General features: G+C 39.4%; 1 protein-coding gene across 3 annotated transcripts in view; it reads right to left on the bottom strand.

Annotated features, from left to right (window-relative positions):
* Nucleotides 1–19,600, bottom strand: part of MALRD1 (MAM and LDL receptor class A domain containing 1) — a 764,811-nt gene that overhangs the window by 156,486 nt on the left and 588,725 nt on the right. For all 3 annotated transcript variants that reach the window (XM_081558804.1, XM_081558803.1, XM_081558805.1), the window contains one exon: nt 17,737–17,894. In XM_081558804.1, coding sequence (XP_081414930.1) covers nt 17,737–17,894 — 158 coding nt within the window. The remainder of the gene's footprint in view (nt 1–17,736; nt 17,895–19,600) is intronic.

The following is a 19,600-nucleotide window of genomic DNA, read 5'->3' as shown; positions in this document are numbered from 1 at the left end:
TCACCAGGGAAATTATGAGGCAACCTATAGATTAGCATGTACAGGAAGATGTTTCTCCTCCAAAAAGTCAAAGGGAGGGAGTAGTGAAGCTGAGTTGCTGGAAGAAGATGGCATTTGTCAGTATCCTTGGTGGGAGTTGAACCAGGGAGGCAAGGCCTTCTGGGGGAAGTGAGTCACAGATGAGATACAGTACAAACTCAGCTAGAGAAATATAGATATAAATATACAGAAAAAGAGAAGAGAGAAAGAGGAGGAAGGCTTGTCTCCTTTTCCTGCCCTCAGATGTTTGGCCAGTACCTTCCTTTGGTCAAACTTATTCAGGAATGCAAACAGCAAAGGAGTCTGGGAAATATTGTTCTCTGGGATACAGAACAGAGCACAGAAAGGCAAGAGATACATAACACTCAATACAATTTCAGATTTGTGCTGGCAAGAAACCATTCTAGCACAATCTGTTATTTGATCTCTTTTAAGAATGCCAGGTTATTTTAGGGCCTCATAGACACTTAAATATGGAACTTCACTTTAGATATTTTCTTTGGCATATCCTCTTTGAAGAATTTATGTTGTCAATCTAAGAGATGGTTTATAATCTACCATGTGCTCCAGAACCACATTTGCTATTTATTAACTCAAGAAGTGACCTGTTCATGGATATCCTTGAGCTGTGTCTTTCAACATTTTCAAACGTGATGATCCTTTAGAAAGACCCTTATATATATTTTTCTTACTAGAAAGGCAACATATGCTTAATGTAGAAAAATCATAGAATAAGAGTAAAAGTAATGGAAACAATCCTTTCATCTCACCGTCTAAAGATAATTACTCTTTTCATTTTAGTGTATATCCTTCCATATATATTTTCACATATATATATATATACATACATATATACTTATTTATATAGATTAAGGAATAGATAGTCATATGTTAACATATGTGAAATTAGATATATTTTTATATCACATTCTAGAATACATATTTGTAAATTTGGTTACTTTGGTTATTAATGAATCACAAATACTTCTCTTTATTATCAATTATTCATTTACAGAATTAACTTCTCCACAGTAGTTCACTGTAAGAGTAAATGTACTATATTTCACCAATTCTTAATATTTGACATTCGGGTGGTTTCAAATATTCCCTATTATAAACAACAGTGAGATGAAGATACTTATAAATAAAACATCATGCATATCTATCTTTATTTCCTTATAATACATTTATAGATGTGGAATGTTTTGGTAAATAATATAAAAATTATAAAGCTTTTAATTTCCAAAATACTCTTTATAATTACATGCTGATAGCAGTGAATATCTATTTATCCACATCATACCTCAGTGCATTTTATCATTTATTATAGTCTTAAAATTTTTTTTAATATTAAAAAGAAGAAGTTCTTCCTCACCATGAATCTAGATAATGTTATTTCAGTTACTTTAGAAAATGTATTCACAAAGGTGGGTTTTCAGACCCTTTGTAAGAAGCTATCTGTCCATCAGTCTTGTCAATACTGTAACTACAGATGATTCTAAGGCAACACACCAGCTGAAATACCCCTGCCACGGAAATTTTATAAAATGTGACACTGTTATACTCAAATTAGAGATTACAAAAAAGAACAGTTGCCTGTGAAAGAACAGCATGCAGCTGGAAAGTCTCACTTTAAAAGAGTGGAAAGAATGGGTTTCCACTTCACTGATTTATTCACACAATATAAAAATATAGTATACTCAGGGAGTTTTTCAGACTGGGAATAACTCAAGATTAAAAGCAACAGTTGAGAAAGAGACTTGCCACAGTTACCATGATCCATCAGAGACATGAGGATACATTACAAAAACAGTTTCTCCCTGGGTTTCTGTAACAGGAATTTTCCAGTAGCAAGTAACAAAGAGAAATTACTGACTCAGGTAAAGCAGGCTCTGGGATTTAAACAGAAACAGTTCTGTCTTCCTTCTTTTGGTCCCGAATTCCTCTGTGGGCTAGCTTCTTTCTCAGACAATCTCTCTTCCCATATCGGGAAAGATGGTCTCCAAGAGTCCCAAATCTAGTCTACTTCTAGCCAGTGACTTGCAACACAGAAGACAGAGAAAGCCTCTTGTAAACATTGCATCAAATCCTAGATGTGACTACAATTGTTTCTGCTTGGGTCACTTGTGGAGGCGGTAAAAAGCCATGGGGACAGTCAAAACCTACCAAGACAATCTGGTGCTGAGGAGGGCAATTTCTCTACGAAACCTGGATGTCAGCCTTACTGCAATTCCCCTCCAGTGTTCTTTCCAGTATACCTCTCTGAAGCCAGCTGAGAGTATAAAAGCAATGCTACACTTAATGGCTGCCTTCCAGTTAGCTGTAATCACTATTTTAAGCAAGCTATCAGAAATCAAGACTTGAGACCAACATTTTCATTTCAAAGACTGTTTGCAAAAGCATGGCTAAAAACAGTGGGCTGTTTAACTAGGTAACTGAACTAGCTGACTGTCATAGTTAGGATTTAATATGTGAATTTGGGGAGACAAAAATATTCAGCTTCTAGCACCGACTGACCAGCTGGTGAATAGCTAAAGGATATACAAAGGTTAGTTTTGAATCAAGAAAGCAACATTTTGTTAGAAAGTGACTGAAATCTATGTGCATTCTGTTGAAAGGTTTCCATTTCACATTTGCTTCTGTGTGTAACAAATAACCACTGACTACTGTCCTCTTTAATTGCAGTATCTATGTTTTAAAATATCAGTGAAGACAATATATTATAGAGTCTTTTTAAGATCAGTGGTTATAAATTACCATGGATAAAATTTAGCATAAGCAATAGGATAATCTACTGAATTAAAAGAAATGTAAAAAAGCAAAATGGCTATCTGAGGAGGCCTCACTAATAGCTGTGAAAAAAAGAGAAGTGAAAAGCAAAGGAGAAAAGGAAAGACAGACCCATTTGAATGCAGAGTTCCAAAGAATAGCAAGGAGAGATAAGAAACCCTTCATCACTGATCAGTGCAAAGAAATAGAGGAAAATAATAGAATGGGAGAGACTAGAGATCTCTTCAAGAAAATTAGAGATACCAAGGGAACATTTCATGCAAAGATGGGCTCAATAAAGGAAAGAAATGGTATGGACCTAACAGAAGCAGAAGATATTAAGGAGAGGTGGCAAGAATACACAGAAGAACTATACAAAAAAGATCTACAAAACTCAGATAATCACAATGATGTGATCACTCACCTGGAGCCAGACATCCTGGAATGTGAAGTCAAGTGGGCCTTAGAAAGCATCACTACGAACAAAGCTAGTGGAGGTGATGGAATTCCAGGTGAGCTATTTCAAATCCTGAAAGATGATGCAATGAAAGTGCTGCACTCGATATGCCAGCAAATCTGGAAAACTCAGCAGTGGCCACAGGACTGGAAAAGGTCAGTTTTCATTCCAATTCCAAAGAAAGGCAATGCCAAAGAATGCTTAAACTGCTGCACAATTGCACTCATCTCACACGCTAGTAAAGTAATGCTCAAAATTCTCCAAGCCAGGCTTCAGCAATGTGTGAACCATGAACTTCCAGATTTTCAAGCTGGTTTTAGAAAAGGCAGAGGAACCAGAGATCAAATTGCCAACATCTGATGGATCATCAAAAAGCAAGAAAGTTCCAGAAAACATCTATTTCTGCTTTATTGACTATGCCAAAGCCTTTGATTGTGTGGATCACAATAAACTGTGGAAAATTCTGAAAGAGATGGGAATACCAGGCAACCTGACCTACCTCTTGAGAAATCTGTTTGCAGGTCAAGAAGCAACAGTTAGAATAGTTAGAACAACAGACTGGTTACAAATAGGAAAAGGAGTACGTCAAAGCTGTATATTGTCACCCTGCTTATTTAACTTATATGCAGAGTACATCCAGAGAAGGCAATGGCAACCCACTCCAGTACTCTTGCCTGGAAAATCCCAAGGATGGAGGAGCCTGGTAGGCTGCAGTCCATGGGGTCAGTAAGAGTCGGACACGATTGAGCATCCTTGCTTTCACTTTTAATTTTCATGCATTGGAGAAGGAAATGGCAACCTACTCCAGTGTTCTTGCCTGGAGAATCCCAGGGACGGCAGAGACTGGTGGGCTGCCGTCTATGGGGTTGCACAGATTCGGACACGACTGAAGGGACTTAGCAGCAGCAGCAGAGTGCATCATGAGAAACGCTGGGCTGGATGAAGCACAAACTGGAATCAAGATGCCAGGAGAAATATCAGTAATCTCAGATATGCAGATGACATCATCCTTATGGCAGAAAGTGAAGAAGAACTGAAGAGCCTCTTGATGAAAGTGAAAGAGGAGAGTGAAAAAGTTGGCTTAAAGCTCAACGTTCAGAAAACTAAGATCATGGCATCCAGTCCCATCACTTCATGGCAAATAGATGGGGAAACAGTGGAAACAGTGGCTGACTTTATTTTTTTAGGCTCCAAAATCACTGCAGATGGTGACTGCAGCCATGAAATTAAAAGACGCTTACTCCTTGGAAGGAAAGTTATGACCAACCTAGATAGCATATTAAAAAGCAGAGACATTACTTTGAGAACAAAGGTCCGTCTAAGTCAGGGCTATGGTTTTTCTAGTAGTCATGTATGGATGTGAGAGTTGGACTATACAGAAAGCTGAACACTGAAGAATTGATGCTTTTGAAATGTGGTGTTGGAGAAGACTCTTGAGAATCCCTTGGACTGCAAGGAGATCCAACCAGTCCATCCTTAAAGAGATCAGTCCTGAGTGTTCATTGGAAGGACTGATGTTGAAGCTGAAACTCCAACACTTTGGCCACCTGATGAGAACTGACTTATTTGAAAAGACCCTGATGCTGGGAAAGACTGAAGGCAGGAGGAGAAGGGGACAACAGAGGATGAGATGGTTGGATGGCAACACTGACTCAATGGACGTGAGTTTGGGTAAACTCTGGGAGGTGGTGACGGTCAGGGAGGCCTGGCGTGCTGCAGTCCATGGGATCGTAAAGAGTCGGACATGACTGAGTGACTGAACTGAACTGAATCTACTGAATATTTACATACTATATGTAAAAGAAAAATCCAAAATTTTTTCATGATCTGCATATACTCACATTTATCCAAACTGTTAAAAATGTATCTCGAGAGGGCGGGGCTAAGATGGCGGAGGAATAGGACAGGGAGACCACTCTCTCCTCCACAAATTTATCGAAAGAACATCTGAAGGCTGAGCAAACTTCATAAAACTACTTCTGAACACTGGCAGAGGACGTCAGGCATCCACAAAGACAGTGCATTATCTTCAAAAGGAGGAGGGAGATATTATAAAAGATAAAAAGAGAGACAAAAGAGTTAGGGATGGAGACCCGTCCCGGGGAGGGAGTCGTAAAAGAGGAGAAATTTCCAAGCACCAGGAAACCCTCTCACCGGCGGGTTTGGGGGAAGATTTCGAATCTCAGAGGGCAACATAACTGGGAGAAAAAATAAATAAAACCCACAGATTACGCGCCTAAAGGCAACTCCCAGCAAAGAACCCCAGATGCTCACATCCGCCACCAGCAAGTGGGGGCTGAACGGAGAGGAGCGGGCGGCACTGCTTAGGATAAGGACTGGGCCCGAACGCCCCGAGGGCAATCTGAGGGAGCTAACCTGAGATAGCAACCTAAACTGTGGGACAGCCAGAGAGAGAGAACTATCCCGCGAAAAGCCCAAATCTAAGGCACTGCCGGCCCGCTCACAGAACAAAGGACTGAGCAATACCAGAGGAGAGCTAGCCAGCTGCGGACCGTCCCATCCCCCTCGGGACACAGCGGGCAGGCGGGGCCAGCCAGAGCCGGAAAGGGGCAAACTCGGCCCCAAAGAGGGCACCCCCTACCAATCTGCAAACAGTCTCCCAGTTTCTAAGCAAAGACTGCCTGAGATCCCGGAGGGTCGACAGCCGCCGGGAGGGTCGCAGCCAGAGCCCAGCTCCCCAGAACCCACACAAAGCACACCGGAGCCGAGCGCGCCCGTAAACCGAAGCGGGGACCAGGGAGGTGATAAGCCGCACCGCCCCAACAGGGGAGAGTGCGTTCGCCAAACTCCTGGCTGCCTGAGCTGCTCCGACCGGGAACGGCACAAACCGCAGGCGCAACCGAGTCTGCGCCTTTGTGGAGTAACCGGGAACCCGAACCTGAGCGGCTTAGACCTGGGAAGTGCACGCATCTCAGGGTCCACTCCCCCGCCGAGTAACCTGAAGCCTGGGCAGGGTAGACGGGGAAAGCACACATGCCGTGAGCGGGGGCGAACCCAGTGCGGCCAAGACACTGTGAGCTCACCACACACACGCCAGTGATATAGGTTTGCAGTGTTCCTCCCTCCCCACAGCACGACAAGCGAACCTAAAGAGACCACCTCCGCCCCTTTGTGGCAGGGCGGAAATTAGATACTGAAGAGGCCTCCAAACAGAAGCCAAATAAACAGAGGGAAGTGCGTTGGGAGTGACAGGCCAACAGATTAAAATCCCTGTAGTTAACACCGACTGCATTGAAAGGGGCCTATAGAGCTTGAAAAGTATAAGCAGGAACAAGGATCTATCTGAAACTGAACAGACCCCACACTGCTCACAACAGCTCCAGAGAAAGTCCGGGATATATATTTTTACTATTATCAATTTTTTTTTAATTTTTTCTTTCTTTTTTCTTTAAGTCCTCTATTACATCTTTAACTTTCATTTTCATATCCCACTATTACCTTGCAAAAAAAAAAAAAACCTATTTTTAAAGCAAACTGCATACATATATCTTATACTTTTTGTTTTCTTTTTTTTAATGTTTTTTTTTCCGTTTTACTTTTTTTCCTGTTTCTTTTTTTACTGCTTTACTGTTTTTTTCTTGTTACACTGTTTCCTTTTTTCTTTTTTTATATTGTATGTTTTATAAGAGTCTAACCTCTACTCTAGATTTTTAATCTTTGTTTTACATATTTGATATCAATTTTGTACATTTAAGAACCCAATCTTTAGGACTCATTTTTACTCAGGAGTGTGATTACTGGCTTGATAACTCTCTCCTCCTATTGACGCTCTTTCTTCTCCCCCAGGGACCCTCTATCTCCCACCCTCCTCCTTCTCTTCTCAACCCAATTCTGTGTGTCTCTGAGGGTGTTCTGGGTACCGGAGAACACTTCGGGAACAGAATACTGCCCAGATCTCTCTCTCCCCTCTTGATTCCTCCCTTTCTACTCATGCTCACCTCTATTACCTTCCTCCCCGCTCTCTATGTATCTCTGTGAACCACTCTGAGGCTTCCAGACTGTGGAGAGCACAGAGGGAAGTGCTTACTGGCTAGACTGCTCTCTCCACGTTTGAGTCCCCCTCTTCCCCTCCTGGTCACCTCAAACCACCCCCATCCCCCACTTCACCTCTCCATGTAACTCAGTGAACCTTTCTGGGTGTCCCACACTGTGGAGAATCTTTTCACCATTAACCTAAAAGTTTTATTATTGATGCTGCATGGATGGAGAAGTCTTGAGGCTACTGCAAGGATAAGACTGAAAGCCAGGGGAAACATTAATTAATAAGAGATCATCCAATAGCCTCCACATATACACTGAAACCAAGCTCCACCCAGGAGCCAGTAAGTTCCAGAGCAAGACGTACCACGCAAATTCTCCAGCAATGCAGGAACATAGCCCTGAGCATCAATATCCAGGCTGCCCAGAGGCACATCAAATCCATAGACATCTCAAAACTGAATACTGGACACTCCATTGCACTCTAGAGAAAAGAAATCCAGCTCCACTCACCAGAACACCGACACAAGCTCCCCCAACCAGGAAGCCTTGATAGCCACCTGTCCAACCCCATCCATAGTGAGGAACCTCCACAATAAAGAGGAACCTCAAACTACCAGAATACAGAAAGGCCACGCCTAACACAGCAATCTAAACAAGATGAAAAGACAGAGAAATACTCAGCAAATAAAGGAAAATGAGAAATGCCCACCAAACCAAACAAAAGAGGAGGAGATAGGGAATCTATCTGAAAAAGAATTTAGAATAATGATAATAAAAATGATCCAAAATCTTGAAAGCAAAATGGAGTTACAAATAAATAGCCTGGAGACAAGTATTGAGAAGATGCAAGAAATGTTTATCAAGGACCTAGAAGAAATAAAAAGGAGTCAATATATAATGAATAATGAAATAAAGGAGATAAAAGACACTCTGGAGGGAACCAACAGTAGAATAACGGAGGCAGAAGATAGGATAAGTGAGGTAGAAGATAGAATGATGAAAATAAACGAAGCAGAGAGGAAAAAAGATGAAACTGGAGCCCATTATACAGAGTGAAGTAAGCCAGAAAGAAAAACAACAATACAGTATACTAATGCATATATATGGAATTTGAAAGATGGTAACGATAACCCTATATGTGAGACAGAATAAGAGACACAGGTGCATAGAACAATTTTATGGACTCTGAGGGAGAAGGTGAGGGTGGGACGTTCTGGGAGAATAGCATTGAAACATGTATATTATCATATGTGAAACAGAACACCATTCCATGTTCGATGCATGAGACAAGGGCTCAGGGCCGGGGCAATGGGATGACCCAGAGGGATGGGATGGGGAGGGGGGTGGGTGGGGGGTCCAGGAAGGGGAACACATGTAAACCCATGGCTGATTCATCTCAATGTATGGCAAAAACTATTACAATATTGTAAAGTAATTAGCCCTCAACTAAAATAAATAAATTTATTAAAAAAATAAAAAAAATAAAAAAAGGAAAAAAGAAAAAAGAATCAAAAGAAATGAGGAAAATCTCAGGGACCTCTGGGACAATATGAAACGCCCCAACATTTGAATCATAGGAGTCCCAGAAGAAGAAGATAAAAGGAAAGGCCATGAAAAAATACTCGAGGAGATAATAGTTGAAAATTTCCCTAAAATGAGGAAGGAAATAGTCACAGAAGTCCAAGAAACCCAGGGAGTCCCAAACAGGATAAACCCAAGGCGAAACACCCCAAGACACATATTAATCAAATTAACAAAGATCAAACACAAAGAACAAATACTAAAAGCAGCAAGGGAAAAACAACAAATAACACACAAGGGGATCCCCATAAGGATAACAGCTGATCTTTCAATAGAAACCCTTCAGGCTAGAAGGGAATGACAGGACATACTTAAAGTAATGAAAGAGAATAATCTACAACCCAGATTACTGTACCCAGCAAGGATCTCATTCAGATATGAAGGAGAATTCAAAAGCTTTACAGACAAGCAAGAGCTGAGGGAATTCAGCACCACCAAACCAGCTCTCCAACAAATGCTAAAGGATCTTCTCTAGACAGGAAACACAGAAAGGATGTTTCAAAACGAACTCAAAACAACAAACTAAATGGCAACGGGATCATACTTATCAATAATTACCTTAAATGTAAATGGGTTGAATGCCCCAACCAAAAGACAAAGACTGGCTGAATGGATACAAAAACAAGACCCCTATATATGCTGTCTACAAGAGACCCACCTCAAAACTAGGGACACATACAGACTGAAAGTGAAGGGATGGAAAAACATATTTCATGCAAACAGAGACCAAAAGAAAGCAGGAGTCGCAATACTCATTTCAGATAAAATAGACTTTAAAATAAAGGCTGTGAAAAGGGACAAAGAAGGACACTACACAATGATCAAAGGATCAATCCAAGAAGAAGATGTAACAATTATAAATATATATGCACCCAACATAGGAGCATCACAATATATAAGGCAAATACTAACAAGTATGAAAGGGGAAATTAACAATAACACAATAATAGTGGGAGACTTTAATACTCCACTCACACATATGGATAGATCAACTAAACAGAAAATTAACAAGGAAACACAAACTTTAAATGATACAATAGACAAATTAGATTTAATTGATATTTACAGGACTTTCCACCCCAAAACAATCAATTTCACCTTTTTCTCCAGTGCACACGGAACTTTCTCCAGGATAGATCACATCCTGGGCCATAAATCTAGCCTTGGTAAATTCCAAAAAATTGAAAATATCCCAGCCATCTTCTCTGACCACAATGCAGTAAGATTAGACCTCAATTACAGGAAAAAAACTATTAAAAATTCCAACATATGGAGGCTCAACAACATGCTTCTGAATAACCAACAAATCACAGAAGAAATCAAAAAAGAAATCAAATTATGCATAGAAACGAAAGAAAATGAAAACACAACAACCCAAAACCTATGGGACACTGTAAAAGCAATGCTAAGGGGAAGGTTCATAGTAATACAGGTGCACCTCAAGAAACAAGAAAAAAATCAAATAAATAAACTAATTCTACACCTAAAGCAACTAGAGAAGGAAGAAATGAAGAACCCCAAGGTCAACAGAAGGAAAGAAATCTTAAAAATTAGGGCAGAAATATATGCAAAAGAAATAAAAGAGACCATAGCAAAAATCAACAAAACTAAAAGCTGGTTTTTCGAGAAGATAAACAAAATTGACAAGCCATTAGCCAGACTCATCAAGAAACAAAGGGAGAAGAATCAGATCAACAAAATTAGAAATGAAAATGGAGAGATCACAACAGACTCCACAGAAATACAAAGGATCATAAGAGACTACTACCAACAGCTATATGCCAATAAAATGGACAACTTGGAAGAAATGGACAAATTCTTAGAAAAGTAAAACTTTCCAAAACTGAACCAGGAAGAAATAGAAGATCTTAACAGACCCATCACAAGCACAGAAATTGAAACTGTAATCAGAAATCTTCCAGCAAACAAAAGCCCAGGACCAGACGGCTTCACAGCGGAATTCTACCAAAAATTTAGAGAAGAGCTAACACCCATCCGACTCAAACTCTTCCAGAAAATTGCAGAAGATAACAAACTTCCAACCTCATTCTATGAGGCCACCATCACCCTAAATCCAAAACCAGACAAAGATGCCACAAAAAAAAGAAAACTACAGGCCAATATCACTGATGAACTTAGATGCAAAAATCCTTAATAAAATTCTAGCAAACAGAATCCAACATCATATTAAAAAGATCATACATCATGACCAAGTGGGCTTTATCCCAGGAATGCAAGGTTTTTTTAACATCCGCAAATCAATCAATGTAATACACCACATTAACAAATTGAAAGATAAAAACCATATGATTATCTCAATAGATGAAGAAAAAGCCTTTGACAAAATTCAACATCCATTTATGATAAAAACCCTCCAGAAAGCAGGAATAGAAGGAACATAGCCCAACATAATAAAAGCTATATATGACAAACCCACAGCAAACATTATCCTCAATGGTGAAAAATTGAAAGCATTTCCCCTAAAGTCAGGAACAAGGCAAGGATGCCCACTTTCACCACTACTATTCAACATAGTTTTGGAAGTTTTGGCCACAGCAATCAGAGTGGAAAAAGAAATAAAAGGAATACAGATAGGAAAAGAAGAAGTAAAACTCTCACTGTTTGCAGATGACATGATCCTCTACATAGAAAACCCTCAAGATTCTACCAGAAAATTGCTAGAGCTAATCAATGAATATAGTAAAGTTGCAGGATATAAAATTAACACACAGAAATCCCTTGCATTCCTATACTCCAATAATGAGAAAACAGAAAGAGAAATTAAGGAAACAATACCATTCACCATTGCAACAAAAAGAATAAAATATTTAGGAATATATCTACCTAAAGAAACAAAAGACTTATATATAGAAAACTATAAAACACTGATGAAAGAAATCAAAGAGGACACAAACAGATGGAGAAATATACCGTGTTCATGGATTGGAAGAATTAATATAGTGAAAATGAGTATACTACCCAAAGCAATCTATAGATTCAATGCAATTCCTATCAAGCTACCAATGGTATTTTTCACAGAACTAGAACAAATCATCTCACAATTTGTATGGAAATATAAGAAACCACGAGTAGCCAAAGCAATCTTGAGAAAGAAGAATGGAACTGGAGGAATCAACCTGCCTGACTTCAGTCTCTACTACAAAGCCATAGTCATCAAGACAGTATGGTACTGGAACAAAGATAGAAATATAGATCAATGGAACAAAATAGAAAGCTCAGAGATAAACCCACGCACCTATGGACACCTTATCTTTGACAAAGGAGGCAAGAATATACAATGGAGAAAAGACAATCTCTTTAACAAGTGGTGCTGGGAAAACTGGTCAACCACTTGTAAAAGAATGAAACTAGAACACTTCCTAACACCATACACAAAAATAAACTCAAAATGGATTAAAGATCTAAACGTAAGACCAGAAACTATAAAACTCCTAGAGGAAAACATAGGCAAAACACTCTCCGACATAAATCACAGCAGGATCCTCCATGACCCACATCCCAGAATATCAGAAATAAAAGCAAAAATAAACAAATGGGACCTAATTAAAATTAAAAGCTTTCACACAACAAAGGAAACTATAAGCAAGGTGAAAAGACAGCCTTCAGAATGGGAGAAAATAATAGCAAATGAAGCAACAGACAAACAATTAATCTCAAAAATATACAAGCAACTCCTGCAGCTGAATTCCAGAAAAATAAACGACCCAATCAAAAAATGGGCCAAAGAACTAAACAGACATTTCTCCAAAGAAGACATACAGATGGCTAACAAACACATGAAAAGATCCTCAACATCACTCGTTATCAGAGAAATGCAAATCAAAACCACAATGAGGTACCATTTCACACCAGTCAGAATGGCTGCTATCCAAAAGTCTACAAGCAATAAATGCTGGAGAGGGTGTGGAGAAAAGGGAACCCTCTTACACTGTTGGTGGGAATGCAAACTAGTACAGCCACTATGGAGAACAGTGTGGAGATTCCTTAAAAAACTGGGAATAGAACTGCCATATGACCCAGCAATCCCACTGCTGGGCATACACACCGAGGAAACCAGAATTGAAAGAGACGCGTGTACCCCAATGTTCATCGCAGCACTGTTTACAATAGCCAGGACATGGAAGCAACCTAGATGTCCATCAGTAGACGAATGGATGAGGAAGCTGTGGTATATATACACAATGGAATATTACTCAGCCATTAAAAAAAATACATTTGAATCGGTTCTATTGAGATGGATGAAACTGGAGCCCATTATACAGAGTGAAGTAAGCCAGAAAGAAAAACACCAATACAGTATACTAATGCATATATATGGAATTTGAAAGATGGTAACAATAACCCTATATGCGAGACAGAATAAGAGACACAGATGCATAGAACAGTCTTATGGACTCTGAGGGAGAAGGTGAGGGTGGGACGTTTTGGGAGAATAGCTTTGAAACATGTATATTATCATATGTGAAACAGAACACCATTCCATGTTTGATGCATGAGACAAATGCTCTGTGCTGGGGCAATGGGATTACCCAGAGGGATGGGATGGGGAGGGAGGTGGGAGGGGGGTCCAGGAAGGGGAACACATGTAAACCCATGGCTGATTCATGTCAATGTATGGCAAAAACTACTACAATATTGTAAAGTAATTAGCCCCCAACTTAAATAAATAAATTTATTTTTTAAAAAATGTATCTCTTTCTTTGTTGCTTTTACTGGCTTCTCTTGAGGAAAACAGAGTCTCCACTTTCTTGCATGCTTTTATTTTTACTTGATAAGAGCTTGCTTTCTCAGCAATGGCTAGAATTGATAAGGCCTTTTATTCTTTCTCTCTTTCCCTCATATTTCTCCTTAGACATCTCTGAGTAATGGAAAAAATATGAGTGACAATGCTGGATAAAGGATGTCAGATTTTTGAAATCAGATTTCTGGTCAATTGTGTAATCATGGAAAAGTTATTAAGCCAGTTTGAGTTCAGTTTCTTTACTGAAAATTTTGGGAAAGCTAATCACTGCCTCATTAGATCAATGTGACAATTAAAAATACTAACACATATAACACATATTCTTGCCTTGAGAACCCCATGAACAGTATGAAAAGGCAAAAAGATAGGACACTGAAAGATGAACTCACCAGGTCAGTAAGTGCCCAATATGCTACTGGAGATCAGTGGAGAAATAACTCCAGAAAGAATGATGGGATGGAGCCAAAGCAAAAAAGATACCCAGCTGTGGATGTGACTGGTGATAGACGTAGTCTGATGCTGTAAAGAGCAATACTGCATAGCAACCTGGAATGTTAGGTCCATGAATCAAGGCAAATTGGAAGTGGTCAAACAGGAGATGGCAAGAGTGAATGTCAACATTCTAGGAATCAGCGAACTAAAATGGACTGGAATGGGTGAATTTAACTCAGATGACCATTATATCTACTATTGTAGGCAAGAATCCCTTAGAAGAAATAGAGTAGGCATCATGGTCAACAAAAGAGTCCAAAAGGCAGTACTTGGATGCAATCTCAAAAATGATAGAATGATCTCTGTTCGTTTCCAAGGCAAACCATTCAATATCACAGTAATCCAAGTCTATGTCCCAACCAGTAATGCCGAAGAAGCTGCAGTTGAATGGTTCCATGAAGACCTACAAGAACTTTTAGAACTAACACCCAAAAAAGATGTCCTTTTCATTATAGGGGACTGGAATGCAAAAGTAGGAAGTCAAGAAACACCTGGCGTAACAGGCAAATTTGGCCTTGCAGTACGGAATGAGGCAGGGAAAAGGCTAATAGAGTTTTGCCAAGAGAACATACTGGTAATAGCAAACACCCTCTTCCAACAACACAAGAGAACACTCTACACATGGACATCACCAGATGGTCAACACTGAAATCAGATTGATTATATTCTTTGCAGCCAAAGATGGAGAATCACTACACAGTCAGCAAAAACAAGACAGGGAGCAGACTGTGGCTCAGATCATGAACTGCTTATTGCCAAATTCAGACTTAAATTGAAGAAAGTAGGGAAAACCACTAGACCATTCAGGTATGACCTAGATCAAATCCCTTATGAGTATAGAGTAGAAGTGACAAATAGATTTAAGGGACTAGATCTGATAGACAGAGTGCCTGATGAACTATGGACAGAGGTTTGTGACATTGTACAGGAGACAGGGATCAAGACCATCCCCATGGAAAAGAAATGCAAAAAAGCAAAATGACTGTCTGAGGAGGCCTTACAGATAGCTGGGAAGAGAAGAGAAGTGAAAAGCAAAGGAGAAAAGGAAAGATATTCCCATCTTAATGCAGAGTTCCAAAGAATAGCAAGGACAGGTAAGAAAGCCCTCCACAGTGATCAATGCAAAGAAATAGAGGAAAACAACAGATTGGGAAAGACTAGAGATCTCTTCAAGAAAATTAGAGATACCAAAGGAACATTTCATGCAAAGATGGGCTCGATAAAGGACAGAAATGGTATGGACCTACCAGAAGCAGAAGATATTAAGAAGAGGTGGCAAGAATACACAGAAGAACTGTACAAAAAAGATCTCCACGACCCACATAATCACGATGGTGTGATTACTCACCTAGAACCAGACATCCTGGAATGTGAAGTCAAGTGGGCCTTAGAAGGCATCACTATGAACAAAGCTAGTGGAGGTGATGGAATTCCAGTTGAGCTATTTCAAATCCTGAAAGATGATGCTGTGAAAGTGCTGCACACAATATGTCAGCAAATCTGGAAAACTCAGCAGTGGCCACAGGACTGGAAAAGGTCAGTTTTCTTTCTAATCCAAAAGAAAGGCAATGCCAAAGAATGCTCAAACTACTGCACAATTGCACTCATCTCACACGCTAGTAAAGTAATGCTTAAAATTCTCCAAGCCAAGCTTCAGCAATACGTGAACCGTGAACCTCCAGATGTTCAAGCTGGTTTTAGAAGAGGCAGAGGAACCAGAGATCAAATTGCCAATATCCGCTGGATCATCGAAAAAGCAAGAGAGTTCCAGAAAAACATCTATTTCTGCTTTATTGACTATGCCAAAGCCTTTGACTGTGTGGATCACAATACACTGTGGAAAATTCTGAAAGAGATGGGAATACCAGACCATCTGACCTGTCTCTTGAGAAACCTGTATGCAGGTCAGGAAGCAACAGTTAGAACGGGACATGGAACAAGAGACTGGTTCCAAATAGGAAAAGGAGTACATCAAGGTTGTATATTGTCACCCTGCTTATTTAACTTATATGCAGAGTACATCATGAGAAATGCTGGGCTGGAAGAAACACAAGCTGGAATCAAGATTGTCGGGAGAAATATCAATAACCTCAGATATGCGGATGACACCACCCTTATGGCAGAAAGTGAAGAAGAACTAAAGAGCCTCTTGATGAAAGTGAACGAGGAGAGTGACAAAGTTGGCTTAAAGCTCAATGTTCAGAAAACTAAGATCATGGCATCTGGTTCCATCACTTCATGGGAAATAGATGGGGAAACAGTGGAAACAGTGTCAGACTTTATTTTGGGGGGCTCCAAAATCACTGCTGATGGTGATTGCAGCCATGAAATTAAAAGACGCTTACTCCTTGGAAGGAAGGTTATGGCCAACCTAGATAGCATGTTTAAAAGCAGAGACATTACTTTGCCAACAAATATCCATCTAGTCAAGGCTATGGTTTTTCCAGTGGTCATGTATGGATGTGAGAGTTGGACGGTCAAGAAAGCTGAGTGCTGAAGGATTGATGGTTTTGAACTGTGGTGTTGGAGAAGACTCTTGAGAGTCCCTTGGACTGCAAGGAGATCCAATCAATCCATCCTAAAGGAGATCAGTCCTGGGTGTTCATTGGAAGGACTGATGTTGAAGCTGAAACTCCAATACTTTGGCCACCTCATGCAAAGAGTTGACTCATTGGAAAAGACCCTAATGCTGGGTAGGTTTGGGGGCAGGCCAAGAAGGAGACGAGAGTGGATCAGATGGTTGGATGGCATCACCGACTCAATGCACATGGGTTTGGGTAGACTCTGGGTGTTGGTGATGGACAGGGAGGCCTGGCGTGCTGCAATTCATGGGGTCACAAATAGTCGGACATGACTGAGCAACTGAACTGAACACATAGAAATTTAAAATGAATAGCCAGAAATATAGGAATCGTTTAATAATAGCTGTTAGTATTTACAAGGGACAATGTTTGAGATAACGACAAAAATTCCAAATTGTATATTTATCCCAACAACAAATAACTGCATAATTTCAAGGCAGTATCACTACATGTTGTGTTCTGACACACAATCTTTTCATTAGAAATTAAGATTTCAAAATTGGTTCCTAAGAAGTGAAAATTTCATTCATTGATCTTTTGTATAATAAGAAATATAGATGCAGCAACTTATCGTTTAAATATATGATCATTTGGTGTAGATTCTTGTATTCAATTAGTTAAAAATAAAGCAGGCACACTGTTTTCAGTGTGAGCTGATAATATACTTATAATCTTAAGTGTGCTTTGCTTTTACTTTGGGGAAGAGAATCCTCTCCATTGTTATCCCTCTCGTCACATTTCTTCATTGTTCCTATCTAAGTTGTTATCAGAAGATACATGTAGAATCTGCCCATAATCTTTCATCTGTAGATAATCTTTTAAATAGCATGCACCATAATTGAGTTCAGGTGGCAGCCATGAATGAGATAAATCTTGAATGAGATTAAGATCAATGACAGAACTGCTTGCCAAAGTCCCATTGCCCCAGAAAGAAATGAGAAATTAATAGAATCAGGATTGGTGTTGTCTGACTACCAAAAAAAAGAGAGAAATGTTTAAACACATGCTCTGAATATGTTAGTGAAAGACAAATCTCTGTCTTCCTTTTGTACCTTTAAGACTCCCGTGTTCTTGGGATCAACCATGTAGAACCAGAACCGAACAGCACACATTCTGAGGCTTGCTGGGAAGTATTGGGAAGTGGTGATTCTTGCAGTGTATCCTTCTTTGGGGCCAGATGAGTTGACAAACAGGAAGTGCTGACCACTACCTTGAAATAGATAAACAATTTTGATTTAGTGAAATGATATATTTTGTAGCATGAGGTAGAATATATTTAAATCATGTGTGAATTTCAGTTTTCCCCAAACACACACATGCGCGCATAGAAAAAATTAAACACAACTCACTTTCTGTCAATTATATATCAACAATATTGACTTCTTTAAACCAATATTAAAAAGAGTGTCACCATGATTATGAATTACCATGAATTACATAATTCACAAAATTCACCTTGGTATGTGACTTGTGCATAAAGATGATCCAATATTTTGTTGACTCTGAAAGTGTATTCCTTTTCTCTTACATTGCTCAAACTTGTCTGTCAGTTTCTAGCAAATAAAATATTCCGTATGCTGCATGTAGAACAGGTATGGAGGGTGTTGGGATTGATTGATACTGTATGTTATTTTTGGTTGATCCAATTCCCACACTGACCAAAGTAGCAGTGAATGGCATGCAAGAACTGCAAAGTGAAATGTAATTCTGAAATTTACCTTGTTATTTTTCTGAATAGATAACTTCTCAACTACATTAGTATGTGAACGATCTCTCAATTTAAACACAATTGGATTTTCTTTTTCTGCAGACATCATCAAAATGTATCATAGTTACTACTCCCTCTGTGGCTTTTACTAGGGGATAATGAAATGTATATATATATATATATATATATATATATATACTTCCTTAGGTTAATTATTTATTTATAGTTCTAAATGAAGTCTATTAAAATATTCTTTAGTTACAAGTATTTTTTCTTGTGGCTTTCTATTTTTACTGAGAAATACGTGTGTAAATTATAAATTGTGAGTTAACAATATGCCTTTTCCAGAATGTCATATAGTTGGAATCATACAGTACAAATCATACTAGTCTTTTTAGATTAGCTTCTTTCAGTCAGCAATATGTACCATTTAAAGTTCTTCTGTTTCTTTTTGTGACTTGATAGGTCATTTATCATTATCACTGGGTAACATTTCCTTATATGGATGCACCACAGTTTCTGTATCTATTCACCTATGAAGGACATCCTGGTTTCTTCTCAGCTTTAGCAAATGTGAATAAAGTTTTTATAAGCATTAGTGTGTAAGCTGTTGTGTGGACAGAAGTTCTCAACTCATTTGTAAGTACACCAAAGTACACAACAGCTGGATCTTATAGTAAGACTAGGTTTAGTTTTGTATGAAACTGACAATCTATTTTCCAAAGTTGGCAGTCCCACCAGCAATGAATGAGAGTTCCCATTTCTTCTTATTCTTATCTGCATTTGGGGTTATCAGTGACTTGGATTTTAGCTACTGTAATAGGTAATATGCAATGGCACCCCACTCCAGTACTCTTGCCTGGAAAATGGATGGAGGAGCCTGGTAGGCTGCAGTCCATGGGGTCACTAGGAGTCAGAGATGACAGAGCGACTTCACTTTCACTTTTTACTTTCATGCATTGGAGAAGGAAATGGCAACCTACTCCAGTGTTCTTGCCTGGAGAATCCCAGGGACGGCGGAGCCTGGTGGGCTGCCATCTATGGGGTCGCACAGAGTTGGACACGACTGAAGCGACTTAGAAGCAGCAGCAGCAACATTCGTGTTCTCTACTGAGGGCAGGTCTTGTTAGAGAGAACAGACTGTTCTGATAAATGGCGACTTTTCTCTTCCACCAACTCAAAGCAGAGAGGAGTTTTCTCTGATCTTT

This window comes from Giraffa tippelskirchi, chromosome 13 (genome assembly GCF_054371585.1).
Source record: "Giraffa tippelskirchi isolate mGirTip1 chromosome 13, T2T-mGirTip1v1.2.pri, whole genome shotgun sequence".
Classification (NCBI taxonomy): domain Eukaryota; kingdom Metazoa; phylum Chordata; class Mammalia; order Artiodactyla; family Giraffidae; genus Giraffa; species Giraffa tippelskirchi.
Note: the sequence above shows the minus strand (reverse complement) of the source record. Positions and strands in the feature narration are given on the sequence as shown.